The sequence below is a fragment of the Stenella coeruleoalba genome (genome assembly GCF_951394435.1).
Source record: "Stenella coeruleoalba genome assembly, chromosome: 14".
Lineage (NCBI taxonomy): Eukaryota > Metazoa > Chordata > Mammalia > Artiodactyla > Delphinidae > Stenella > Stenella coeruleoalba.
Genome location: NC_137160.1, coordinates 56,911,978 through 56,926,239, shown reverse-complemented (window position 1 = coordinate 56,926,239; position 14,262 = coordinate 56,911,978). Strand labels below are relative to the sequence as shown.

General features: G+C 41.1%; 1 protein-coding gene across 17 annotated transcripts in view; it reads left to right on the top strand.

Moving 5' to 3' along the window:
* Nucleotides 1–14,262, top strand: part of EPB41L3 (erythrocyte membrane protein band 4.1 like 3) — a 212,365-nt gene that overhangs the window by 148,975 nt on the left and 49,128 nt on the right. For all 17 annotated transcript variants that reach the window (XM_079943276.1, XM_079943278.1, XM_079943269.1 and 14 more), the window contains 2 exons: nucleotides 11,697–11,801; nucleotides 13,326–13,368. In XM_079943276.1, coding sequence (XP_079799402.1) covers nucleotides 11,697–11,801; nucleotides 13,326–13,368 — 148 coding nt within the window. The remainder of the gene's footprint in view (nucleotides 1–11,696; nucleotides 11,802–13,325; nucleotides 13,369–14,262) is intronic.

The window sequence follows — 14,262 nt, the reverse complement described above, 5'->3', positions numbered from 1 at the left end:
CGTAGAGAATGGACTTGAGGACACGGGGAGGGGGAAGGGTAAGCTGGGACAAAGTGAGAGAGTAACATTGACATATATACACTACCAGATGAAAAATAGATAGCTAGTGGGAAGCAGCTGCATAGCACAGGAAGATCAGCTCGATGCTTTGCGACCACCTAGAGGGGTGGGATAAGGAGGGTGGGAGGGAGACGCAAGAGGGCGGGGATATGGGGATATACGTACGCATATAGCTGATTCACTTTGTTATACAGCAGAGACTAACAAACATTGTAAAGCAATTATACTCCAATAAAGATGTTAAAAAAAAAAAAAGCTAATAGGTCTACCACCTGCAGGGATGAAATATTGTCTTCTTGCAGAAATTAGGAAAAAAATCCAACACTCTAGATCTGGCCAGAGCAGATTATACCCATGTGGTAGAAAAATATAAATAAACTGATCCTGAATAAATTTCAAAGAATGTAGCAGTTTTTTGAAGAGCTTTGAACAGGAAATAAACCCCAGATGCACTTATTTCACTTGATTTTCTTTCCTGTTTCAAAAAATACTAATTTTGCTCTCTGCCAGGCTCAGGGGTACGTGTTGGGAATCCATTTGCAGGTAGAAACTGCTTACCTGAGCGGCTGGCATTACCATTACTCAAATTACAACACAAAGCAGCGTGAAATTGCCGCCCTGACAAGTGCGATGCAGAAGATATAAAAACACGTTCTCTGAGACCTGGTCCTGGAGGTGGGGGGTGGGTAGAGTCCTGAGGAAGGGGTGCTTGAGGAGAGATCTGAAGGCTGGACGGGTGGAAGGGTCCAGGGTGTGAAGGTGGCTTGTGCAGACTTTGGCAGGAGGAAGCCTAGGGAGAGGGGCTGGAGGAAGGTTGTGTGATGGAGTAGGGGGTCAGGGGAGGCCAGGGGGCACCGCGGGGGGAGCCAAAGAGGCAGGCGGGACCTCCCCCACCATGATGATGGGGTCTGACCGCATCCTCAGTCTGGCTGTCTGTGCTCTCACTGCTGAGTCTGATAGCCAACTTCTGGTCTTCCCACATGGGTATATTCTCACAAAGAGTTTTTGAATGTAAAGACAGAAGTGAAAGTACATTTGATAAAATCTCGGGCTCATCTCCTTTGAATTTCACTTGACATCCTCCTGAGCCCCCAAGATCGCAGGCGTCTTGCTGCCCTCAGTCCTTGTTAAGCCAGGAGGGAGCTGGCAGGACTGACTTAGAGGCTCAGCCTTCAGAGAAGGGAGAGCATCACTCAAGTCCCGAAGAACTTCCCAAAGTCCCTCAGCCCCGAACCTCCCAGTTCAGCTCTGAACACCGATAAGGTCCAGGAAAGACAGCGGCAATCTTGTGAGCCCAAGAAAAATCAGAATAATCTGAATGTGTCATACTTTACTTTTTGCTTGAACAGAATGGTTTGAAGTTCTCCTGTCAGTGAAAGAACGTTACAGCTGTTTGTTAGGGCAAAGGGCTGTACCTACTTTGAAAGCCCTTTGTCTTCTGGATTCAGTTTGCCTAACCATTTCAGTTTTTTATGTGAGTGTTATTTACTGCCATTTGCTGATGCAATTCGTGCTTTAAAAGTAAATAACCACAAAGCTCAAAGAAATCACCATCTGAGATTCAGGAGTCAGCAGAGACCAACATTCCCTCGTGGTTAAATGAGCTCTTGGGACGGCTGCGGTGAGGGGACCTTGTGCTGACCCGAGGGGACGGGTCTGATCTGGTTCTAGAATGAGGCCTGGGCCTCGCTTCTTCACAGGGCAGAGCAGGCTCCTCCCACCCCCGCTCCCAGGTGTGGGAACTGCTGGGCCGATAGGATTAATGCTGGCTCTTCAGGATTGCGAGCTCAGGAGCTCAGGATGCCCCCGATAGAGACAGCGAGGTCCAAAAGCAATCCCAACCTTGGACGTGTAGACCTGCTGGTACCCCAGGTGGTCCACACTGGCTATTGCACGTGTCCGACAAAGCTGGAGAACATGTAAGTAGAATCAAAAAGTTAGATGCTTACAAAGGCTTTTTCTCCCCAGCTACTGGATTTTAAATACTAATCCAAAATATGATATGCTTTCAGTGAAGGCCAGACCGACCTTAAGTGTCATTGAAAGTGTCATCAGCTGTCCTATTTTTTTTATTTATTTATGTTTTCATTATAGGTCTTTCATAGGTTTTACAATTATTTTAATTTAAAACCTCTATTTTAACTAGCGAAATGATATAATTACATTTTTTAATTATGTGAGTGGTTTGCATAATAACCCTGAAATCCTTCCTCTGTGTGCTTACTCACAGCCTTGTCCTGTTAATAAGAGGAAATAGCTGATGGACACTGGTTCACTTAAGACTTATTTGTTTAAAGCACTTACTGTTATTATATGGTTTTGATCTTCAGTGCCTTATAGGACTGAAAAGTGGCCGTTCTACAAATTCCTACTCGTTAAATGTATATCATTAAAAGTTGTGTTTTCACTGTCAACATTTGCATTGCCTACAGTGCTTTATTTGACCACATGAGTTATAAATCACAATTTGGGTTTTGTTTGATTTTTTTTTTTGAGAATTGTCTTGGAAAGGAGACATAAGTACTTCCTCTCCCAGGAAGAATTTCACGAAGTCCCGCATCGTTCTGAATTAGGCCCTGTAGTTCTTTTACAAGATTCAGGTTTAAGTCTGTCTCTTTCAAACATCCCTCTTCCCAAGGGCTTCCTTTTCTGCATTCGTTTGGCACACATTGGCTTAGTGACCTGAATCCTTAGCAGATTAACAGCAGGAAATGTTGTCTGACCGCTCGCTGCCAACATCTCATATGTGTGATGTGAAACTCTTTGTGAAAAAGCGAGCCCAATGTTTTTGCCAGGAAGAAGCACGCTTCACTGAAAAGCTATCATCTACCACGGTACATGGCTCTGAGCACAAAAGTCTGATTTCAAACAGAGGCTGAAATGGTGACAACAAATGAAGACAGGAACAGATTGTGGCTGAAAGAAAAAGGCATCTTTCTAAAAAAAGGCGGAGGGGCTTCACGTGCGCAAATGGACTCTTGCCGTGTGTGTGCTAAAAGTATTTTTTCAGAGAATCTCTGTCAAACCTAGGTCGACTCTACTGCATTTGAACTCTGCCTACTTGTTTTGGTTGTGCTGCACGCCATGTCTATGATAATATGTAACTGTCATGTTTTGGCCTAGGATGTACTAAAATGTGCCAGTGTACCCAGTGCCTGCTGAAAACCATTTTGTATGTGTTTGCAAAGGATAATTGAATGTACCCTTGGTTGACTGATAATAATAGTTCTTTCAACCGTTTCTCCCTTTTCCCTGTACAGTGAGATTTATTTTTCACAAGAGACATGGGATGATTTCACTGCAGATGAAATAGGCATCAGTGGTATGTCAATCTCTATACCAAATTTCAGCCTTAGAAAACCTAAATGTATTGGGCTTCTTATGAAAAGGGCCTACTAATAATCGCCAGCATTTATTGGTTATCGTTTGCCATGGGCTAGGCAATACGTATGCTTTCCTGTGTTTTATTTAATGCAACAATCCTATGAGTAAGGACCAATATTATTTCCATTTTTTAATGAAGGCAGTGAAGTTCAGAAAGGTTCAGTGACCGTCTCACCTCACAGCCAGCTAGTTGTAGAGCCAGGGTCCAGCATTGGGGTTGTCTGATGTGCCTCACTTAGAATAGAATGGTGGGAAAACCAACTTGAACTGGATAGGAATAATATCTTTAAAATTACATTTTGAAGATATTTAAATAATGCTAGATGAACTCTCAGTTTCTAGACAGTTGAGACATGGAAATAAATCACTGTTGTGGGACTTCCCTGGTGGCGCAGTGGTTGAGAGTCCGCCTGCCGATGCAGGGGACACGGGTTCGTGCCCCGGTCCGGGAGGATCCCACATGCCGCGGAGCGGCTGGGCCCGTGAGCCATGGCCGCTGAGCCTGCGTGTCCGGAGCCTGTGCTCCGCAACGGGAGAGGCCACAATAGTGAGAGGCCCATGTACCGCAAAAAATAAATAAATAAATAAATCACTCTTGTGTTTAAAAACTTAGCAAGACCAGGAAGTGGTCCCAGGTTCATATTTTAACAGGCCACTTCAGATCTTTATTGCTAACTGAACTGAGTTTAAGAAAGTGACAGAATAATCATTGATTGACTTAATAATGTGAAAAGAACTATTATGGTTTTCTAAAAAGCTGATTGCTTGTGAATTTAAAGAAAGAGCTAGCAAGATAGGTAACATCTAGGCAGAAAAAAATCATCTCTGCTTCTCACATCAGCCCTCTGAATTCACTGCCCGGATCACGCTTGGGATTTAGTACATAGACTAGGTCCTGCCCCTCTGGGCATGGATCCTGGCAGTAGTGACGGGGATAATGGACTTCCTACTGTGCTTATTAAACTTGGCATTGAAAGTACACTTGAGACAGAAAGCCCCAAATGGAAGTAGATGCGCACAGGGCAGCTGGGGCCATATATTGCTTCTTAGACCTTCCTGGCCTCAGATCTCAAGTGTTTTTGGACTGTTGTCACAGACCAGACACCATCATCATCTTTTATTCCTCTTGGTATTTTCTAAGTGTAGATTTTTTTTTTTTTAATCCACCTAAATTTCAGGGCAGACTGTGTTAGAACGTTTTTCTATCTGACAGAGCAAAAAGAAGACCCAGGAAAAAATAACCTACACAGAGTCCAGGTGTCCGATTTAGGCTCAAGTTTAAGCTTAGCTAGTTTGCTGAGCTCTCCACGTGCTCCTATAACACCAGGCAAATTGCGTTGCCATCGTTTAGAAATGAAGAGAATTCCAGTTGACCTTGAGAAGTGAGGAGACTGGAAAAGCATTCAGTGTGGAAATATGCAATTAGGGAAGGAAGCATGAAAAAAAAATGATGGCATTTTTCATCGAGATTAATCGAAGATAATGTGAGGAGAAATTCCTCCTTCAGATTCATGCCCGGAGTGTTTATTAGGCGCATATGTTGAATGTCTTCTGTGTTTAGGACACTCTGTCGGGGGCATTAAAAAGGTTGCACAGTTTCCTGTCCTCAGGGAGCAGAAATACAAGTTCACAAAGTGCAACAATACACAGAAAGATATAATTTCAGAAGAAAATCAGCAGTCCAGTTGAAGAAGATATATGATGGAAAGAATAAAGTGCTTACAGGCTGGCGCTCCCTCAAATTTCAAAGCAGCTGAAATAAGGGTACGGAAGTGTCCGTTTCCCTGAAGGGTCTCAATATTATATGTTTCCTTGTATTAACGCACGTGGTATAAGCCTGAGCCAATGTAACAAGAGGCTTTTTTTTCAGTGACGGTTTAAAGAAATGCGCACATAGATCCCGCGGAGCCTCAAGGATATATCCACACGCCCTGGTGCTGATGGCTTTGGTTCCCCTGCCCCTCCGCATTTCTCCCCGCCCAAGAAGTAGGGACCATTGATTAGCTCCAGTTCTCAGGCAGAACGACGTGCTCTGCCTCATTTTCTTTGTGATAGTGCAGCTTCAGATAAATAAGAACTGCAGCCCGTCTTTCTAAGACGAGAAGATTATACTTGACTTTACAAATTTCTCTAATTTCAGCTTTTAGCCTTTCCCCAGGCTGATTCATAGCTTTGTGAGACTGAAAGAAAAGACAGATTCTGTTGAAGTCTTGTGCTGGGGTTTAGTACAATTTGTGCTACCTGCTTGTGCGCTCATGACTTGAGCACAGACCAAGACACGATTTCCAGGGACTTGAGGATCAAGGCGGCGCTCATTTTCAGAGGACGCGTCCACAGGTGTGCCGTCTCCTGGTCAGCTGTCAATCAACAGCAGCTCCTCCCTCCATCCTCCCCTGGGTTCAGTGCCCAGTGTTTGTTCCTCTCCATCACCTCCCTAACCTGCTGGGGAAGATGTGAATTCTTTTACTTGTTCACAAAAGAGGAAATCAAGACATTTGTTTACCTACCTGGGTCATTTTTTAGTAAGGTAGCAGGTTCTTGAGTTAAAGTCTGTATGTTTTAGCTCTACCGAGGGGGAGCTAAAAAAAAAAAATTCGAACTCAAAAACATTTCTATTTTGTGTATTTCGTTCATAGCTTTAAATGCAGGTTCATTGTTTGGCTGGTTTATTGGTTGGTTTTATAGGTTGGTGGTTTATCATTGCTCATTTGTAGCATTTTATTTCAGCATGTGGCTCGTTTTTCATTTCTTGAGAAATTAACGTTTCTTAAGAAAATTTGTTGGAAAGGGTGTCTTAAGATTTTAAGACTGTGTGTGTGTGTAAATAAAGTTGATCATAATGCAGCTATCAGTGTTGGTACAAGAAGGCCTGAAAGAAACTGGTGTGGATCTAAATCTGAAGAAGTTACACATTTCCTCAAAAAAAAAGAAAAGAAAAGAAAAATTGCTTTAGAGTCCTCCATTTAAGAATTTTTAAGTTGTAAACTTAAGTGTACCTTTTGACCATGCCTGCAAATGAGATCTTGAAAACATACAAAGGCCTGGTGCCCACCTTCAGAAATTCTGACTTATTTGACCTGAGGTGGGTTCCTGGATATTGGCATATTTTAGATGCTCCCAGGATCCACGGTTGAAAAACCACTAGTTTAAAATTTTGCTTTGGCAACATTGGTTATGATATGCTAGTGACAAAAATTTTAAGTTTCATCACGTTACCTTTTTATTCTCTTAATGGCATTTGACCAAAATGAGGCTCCATAAAAAATAAATATAGGAGGCACGTTGCCACCAGGAGTGTCTTTATAGTCAGTCGGGATATAAGGCGAGCGCACAGAGAGACAGCTGTGACAGAAGGCAGAATATAGAAGGTGCCCTCTTGGTACCATAAAGTGCTCTAATGTCCAAGGGTGAGAGAAGTCACAGTTGGCTGGGAGGACAGGAAATGCTGTAAAGAAGTGGGACTGGAGAAGCATTGTGAAGGATGAGAGTTGACAGGCAAAATGTAAGGCAGAGCACTTGGGGACATTTAGAGCATCAATATGGGTAACACCTGTAGTGGACTGAAACACGTCAAGCCTGATTTAGCCCGTGGGTTCATAGCTATGATATAAGACAAAAATCCTGATTGGTGACTCCTGGATGGTGCTAGAAAGCCAACTCGTTATCTTGAAATTGGGTAAAGGAAAAGGTGTGAGCATTGATCCTGGCTTCCGTCATCAGACTATGTCACTGGATAAATAATTCTGACAAAGAGAAGTGTCTCTTCATAGACATACTCCAACTAATAAATGGGGGACCAAGGTTCGGATTCAAATATCCCCATCTTGCCACCTCAGATTAATGGGTCTAGGGCAACGATCGTTAGTGACTGCTAATATCACAAAAAGGCAAGAGTTAACTTTATGCCTCGTGGTGAAATTGCACAGCGTCATTTATGGAAACCAGTCGAACAAGAATGTGGTCAAGCTTCTAGATTCACTGTCAGTTTACAGGAAATACAGAAGACAAAAGAACATGTTAAATTACACCATGGAGATGCAAACAGCAAGTCTAGACTGAGCGAACTCTACAGGCAAATGACCTGGTCTCCTAGACAAGTTAATTTCAAGGGGAAAACCAACATAAATGGAGAACTTGCAGATTAAGAGAGACCAGAGAGATATGTCAGCCGATTGCGGTGTATGGGCTAATCAAAGAAAATGAAAAAGAAAAAAAAATCTTTGAAATAATTGGGGAAATTAAAGTCCTGACTAGATATTTGGTGATATTATGAACTGATTGCTACTTTTGTTTAGATGTGATGAAGTTATTGAGATTACATTTCTTAAAAGAGCAGAGTTACATACTAAGATAAATAAAGACACAATTATTTGCTGAGATGCTTCAGAGTACCCAGGGGGAGGATGAGTGGAGCAGAACTCCAGAGGAACCAAAATTGTCTTCAGAGGCATTTGTTAAAACTGGGTGATGAGTATGCAGGCTTTCGTGATGCTGTTCTACTTTGGGAAATGTTGGAAATTCTCCCATCCTAAAACATTCTGAAATTAGTTTTTTTAAGTTGTTAGACAAATAAAAGTACAAATAAAAAATTTAATGTAAACTTTCAGGTGATGCCGGTTGATAAGACCTTGAAAACCAGTGTTTTACCAACATTGTAAAAATCTTGAATTATCTTGGACTTGCAGGAAGTTTCATTAATGCTGCAGAAAAGCTTATTTCATCTGCTGTGTTTGAGTGGTGATGATGGACGTATCCTCGTCTTCTCTATTTCAAAGAGAAACCCAATTTTAAGTGGAAAAAGAGGGTAGAGAGAGGGTAGTCCACCATTGGTTTGTTACTCCAGGAAAGCAAAGTCCACTTTCCTTAACGTCCAGGTGTTAAAAGTCAATGGTTATGTAGACTGCGAATGCATCTGAGTCAGAGACGTGACTTAACAACTCACAGGAAACAGCAAATGAGACTAAAAGCTGTTCATCGTCTCCAGTTAAGTAAATTACCCATTGATTTTAGAATACCTCTGTCCAAAAAATGTTTTTTAATCTACTGAATTCTGTTTTTTTTTTTTAACATCTTTATCGGAATATAATTGCTTTACCAGTGGTATGTTAGTTTCTGCTTTATGACAAAGTGAATCAGTTATACATATACATATGTCCCCATATCTCTTCCCGCTTGCGTCTCCCTCCCTCCCACCCTCCCTATCCCACCCCTCCAGGCGGTCACAAAGCACCCAGCTGATCTCCCTGTGCTATGCAACTGCTTCCCACTATCTTCTACTGAATTCTTGACTCATTATAGCTGTTATAAACATACCCAATGAAAGTAAGATGCCCAGATTTGATGACTTAATGAACATCCTATCTTTGGGAACCGAATATTTAACATAAATTCTCTAAAAGGCCCAGTGACGGTTGAGCTTCAGTCATATTTTAGATGTTACTACCTAAAGATGCACACAGTGTCAACATGTAGAAATAATTGACTTGAGAAGTTAGATAATGCACTAGAAAAAAATGACCTGAGTAAGAAGAATCAAGAATCTGGGGGAGTTGGGAGTGATTGCGGAGGGGATCCTGTCTGGGGCTGCAGAATAGTCCCATTTGGTGTCCTGTACCGACTCCATCCATCGCCAGGGTCTTTGTCATCACGTGTGCGGCGGGGCTCTGAAGCCGCATTTGGGCTGCACGGGGGAGTGAGCTGTGATCGTTAGTGATGTTGGCCATGAGCACAGGTGCCCAGTTACAGCCTCAAGCCCGTGATCACCTGGCTCCATGGAGTCATATATCCTCACTCAAGGATGAGAAGGTGAAGGCCCACATAACGTGAGAGACCTTTCCAGTGTCATCCAGCTGGCCGGCGGCCATGGTGATGTTTGGCAGATAGGAATTTCATTGTTTACATATAACCATCTATAGCGGATTCTAGACAACCCCTCCTAGTTCTTAGGGCCAAAACAAACAGAAACAAACCCAAAAACCCTTCAGAGAAAAGAATGGACCACTATGTTATTGTCTTAAGGACTGTTTATAGTGTTCAAATATGTTTAAAATAGTAAGAAAAAATCTGGTCTGTTCAAGAGAGAGCTGTGGTTCATTAATAGTAATCAAATGGTGAGAAGCCAGAAAATTAAGAACCAGTTAGTACAGTGGTCTGTGCTTGAGCTAATCATTCCACCTGTTAGACAAAAGGAAGAAGACAGCAGCCAGAAGACAGCTAATAAAACAATGCCCAAGGCCGCCGGCAGCGTGACCAGAATAATTCCTCCACTGAGGGCCTGGCTGGGGTCTGCTGCTGGCTCAGAGGATGTAGAAGGCTTTGTAGAGGAAGGTTTATTGTATTTGTTTTGGTTTGGTTTGTTTTTACTCATTGAGAAAGTACTTGGCCAGACGCTGGTATGTATTTGTGTGTGTGTGTGTGTTGTGTTGTAGTTAAAGCAGTTAGACAGTAAGCAGATAATTGATATCTGAAGAAAGAGCAGGGCATATTAATACTAAGGATGCTTATTGGTACCACAAGGAGCTATATATGTGCTCCTACCACAAAAATGCCTAGTGAGTTCTGTATTACGTATTCTGCCATTTATCAATCACGTAGGCTGATAATATCAATGGCTGACGTTTGTGGGATGCTTGACGTGTTATCACTGGACCAAGTTGGAATACTTTGTTTCATTTTAATGTCAACCATTAAAAGAAGTAGATGGTTTCATACCTGTTTTACAGAGGGAAAGCTTCGAGGTCCGCACAGCTGCAAGGGACATAAGGAAGACTCAAAGCCAGGTTTACCTGTTAAAGCCACCGTCATAGGCAGCACTAAGACTGCCTCTCCCATGTAACTCCTCTGGACCTCTGTGTTCTTATCTCTAAACTGGACATCATACCAATGGAAGCATCAGAAGAACCAGTTTTTTTTGGTGCAAACTTTATAATTTGTTAAGCGTTATTCAGAAGCAATATGCTGTTATTTACAAATAAAGGATTTAAACCAGTGAGCAGCATTTCATTGTCATACCATTTATTTATATCCATTGAACAATGTTACACAGTTTAGCTAACATGTAATTTATTTTCATACATTATTAAACTTCTTTCAAATACAACATTGATTATTCAGCTGCTTACAATTCAGGCTTCAGTTTTGTATCCTACATTTATCTTTTCTCCTAAATAGTCATGCTTGAGGGGACTAAGTAATTTCCAGTATATTTGCGGTTGCATAGTAATACATACCACTTACACGTCTTCTGGATACGTACTCTTTGGTATGCCCATTGTTTATCAATTTTCTTATTTTTCTCTTACTACATTAAATCTTAAAGACAAATACACTTAAGGTACGAGATGTGAAATGTTGGTACTGCACAAACAAAATGTACTTTAGCTTAATTGCTTCCACTTAATCCATCTCAGACTCCAAGGCCAAGTTTAAAAGACCTTTGATGAAAATATGATACTGCATATCACCATAAATTAAGCTGATGGATTTTTTTCCCCAGATGACTGCCTTTTTTCTTTCTCCAATCGACTGCTTTATGGCCAAAAATACAGCACATATGTCTACATCTTACATTTATAAATGATCATTTAAATCTTTAAACTTAATGAACATGTTTGTTATGTTTAATAGGAAGGATTTTCTCTAAAAAAAAAATTCAGAGAAAGTTGAACTCTGTGATACAAAATTGAAATTTGTGGCTGTACACAAGAACTAATGAAGTTTAACGGGCTTCAGAGAGTGATCCACAGCTAGACTTTCTCAGTAAGGACTGGGGTAGAAAGTTTGCAGGGGACTTCCGCCTGAGACAAGGAATGGGGTTAGTTCTTCTCAGGCTCAGAACCTGATCACGGGGGGGAGTGAGCGTGGGTATCATGAAGCACAGCTGTGGGCGGCCCTTTAATGCTCTCACCGGCAGGATTTTTGTGTCTCACAATATATTTGAGGCTTCGAGCACCACTTCATTTCCCCAACTACTTCCGTGTCGAAATCATCGGCAGGTCGCCTGTACTCACTCACTGACAGGAGTTATTTTTTTATTTGTTTGTTCTGTAGGAGCTGCCTCTTACAGGATTAGGTCCACTTTATTGAGCCTTTTTTCTAGTTAAAAAAGGAGCTGGTAAAGTGATCAGACCTGCTTGTTGTTTACTGAACAGTTACAATGAGCAATATTTTAAGTTTTACCCATTTTTGTTCGTGGCAATTGACAGAACATTTTTGGTGTGTGTTGACTTGTTTTTCTGTTTTGTTCTCCACAGAAACGCTCCAGAGGCCAAGTGCTGTTTGATAAAGTATGTGAACATCTGAATTTGCTAGAAAAAGACTATTTTGGGCTTACATATCGAGATGCTGAAAGCCAGAAGGTGAGTGGTTGAAAGCAGTACAAAGTATTGCGGCTTCAACTGCGCTTCACTGCAAGAAAGTGAACTGAAACTGAATTGGTAAATCGTTTTCTCCACCTCCCCTCGTGCTCCCTCGCCCTCACATTTATTATCCAAGGCCCTAAATGCTGTTAATCACCTTATTTCTTCATGAAGGAAATTATTGACAACTTCCTTTAATCTTGAGTCTTTTGGAAACAGTCAGTCAGTCAGTGTTTCTGCTTTTCATGCTTGAGTTCTTGATGGTTCCAGAAAAGCATTTTATATGGTGCTTTGGGGGGATGATACATTTCCATGGATTTGAGCCAATGGGAATCACATAAATTGATAATTATACAGAAAACATGTTCGCTGGATGCCATCTTATTAATTCATCTTATTACACTTTCATATTCTTGCTGAATCACAATGTGAGATGAATCATGTACAGACCTGATGTACGAGGCAAGCAGTTAATGTATTCAGTCCACGTTTAATGATACATGTAAAACCTCTGTAGACTCTTATACCTGCTGCAGTCTCTTCAGGCCTTTATCTCACTTATCCCCCCAACTGCCTGAAAGATAAGGAGGAAGAAATTGTTTCCTTAATGCTGGAAACTGAGCCACAGCAATTGTGCTCATTAAATGTCGCTTGTTCTGTTGTCGTTTGTTAGTGAATCATACTTTATCTTTACTGAATTCCATGGTTGATGTCTAACTTCATTATTAAACACCTGAGTGTTCTAATGAGGAAAATCATAAGTGGCAAGTGTTCGTTTGTTAGGAAAGCATTCTAAGAAGGTGCCTTAAAATCTATAATCACAGAAGTCGCTGCATGGGACTGAACGGCTAGGACATCAGTGGTCAAGTTACATGCAGAGTCAACTCTCTGTGTTCTTGGGTCCTGCATCTGCAGGTTCAACCAACAGCAGATCAAAAATATTTTTTTTAATTCCAGAAAGTTCCAAAAAGCAAAATTTGAATTTGCCAGTGCACCAGCAAGTATTTACATAGCATGTCCATCGAATTAGGTATTATAAATAGTCTAGAAATGATTTCAAGTATATGGGGGCGCTGCATAGATTATATACAAATACCGTGCCATTTTATATAAGGGACTTGAGCATCCTCAGATTTTGGTGTTACCTGGGGTTCTGGAACCAATCCCCTGTGGTTACCAAAGGATGACTGTATCTTTAGCTCATGCTTGTAACTTGTTTGAACATAGAATCCACCATTTTTTCTCCTCTGTTTCTGTGCTAGCTTGAATCCCTGAAGGCACTTGTTGTAAAAGAAAAGAACTTTGTCAAGCCTGAGTTGTGTGCACACACATCTTCTCATTAGACCAGAGCCTGGGCCCTCGCAGGACTAGCGAAGGGGCACCAGATGTAGGGGAAGGACCCAGCTGGGGGACCCTTCCGGCAGCCACTCCTTCTCAAATACGTTTAGTTCATCTCTACCCAGTCAACACTAAGTCATCTCCATTCTTCTCTGATTCATATTCAGACTCTCACTTCTTTTTCAGAATTGGTTGGACCCTGCTAAGGAAATTAAAAAACAGATTCGAAGTAAGTTCTTTTGGATTATTATGTGTAGAAATAGGAAGATTTTCAAAGAGTGGGGTTATCTGAAATGGTAGCTCATACCCACATGGCTGGTGTGAATACGGTATTTTGAAAAACAGATTAAGATCTCAAATTTTATCTTTGGCAGGTTGGTCTCGCTCAGATACCCATTAGCAATTACTGCGACCCGGGAATAAAATGACATGACACTTGACCTATTTCCTTGCCTGTTCAGAGATGTGAGATATGATTTAATCAAGTGATGCCCCCGTTGACAATCATCTAAAAGTTTCAGACTTAATTATTAATGTTGTATTAAGCCTAACTGCCACCAAAGTATGCAAGGCAAGCAGTAAAAGTAATAGTCATTTAATAGCTTAGAAATGGGGTAACCAGTAAGACTGCAGTTTACTGTCTGATGACATCTTCTTTTCTTAGCCCTAAAGGCAATTTAAGAAATGGACATTTCCTAGCGCACGAATCAATTACATGAGCCACTCAGAAAATTTAAATACAGGTAGCTAATAAGTATTAGAAAAGGTGCTAAGTGTTAGTAATAATTAAATGCAAATTAAAATGTGACATTTTTCACCTATTCAGATTAGCAAAGATTTTAAAAGTTTAACGATGCCCTACACTGGCAATTTTGTACACAATTGGTAGAAATATAACCCTTTAAGAAGGCACTTTGTGTCAGATTTTATTAAAATTTAAAATGTGCTTATTCTTTGACCCCTGATTTTACTTGTAGAAATATATCCAGTGTCTGCTTAAGAGAGGAGTGTGTACATATGTGTCCATGTAGGAAAGTTCATTATCATACCATTGGCAATAGAAGAAGACTCAGAGCAACTTAAATATCCATTTATAAAGAAATGATAAAATCGATCATGAAAT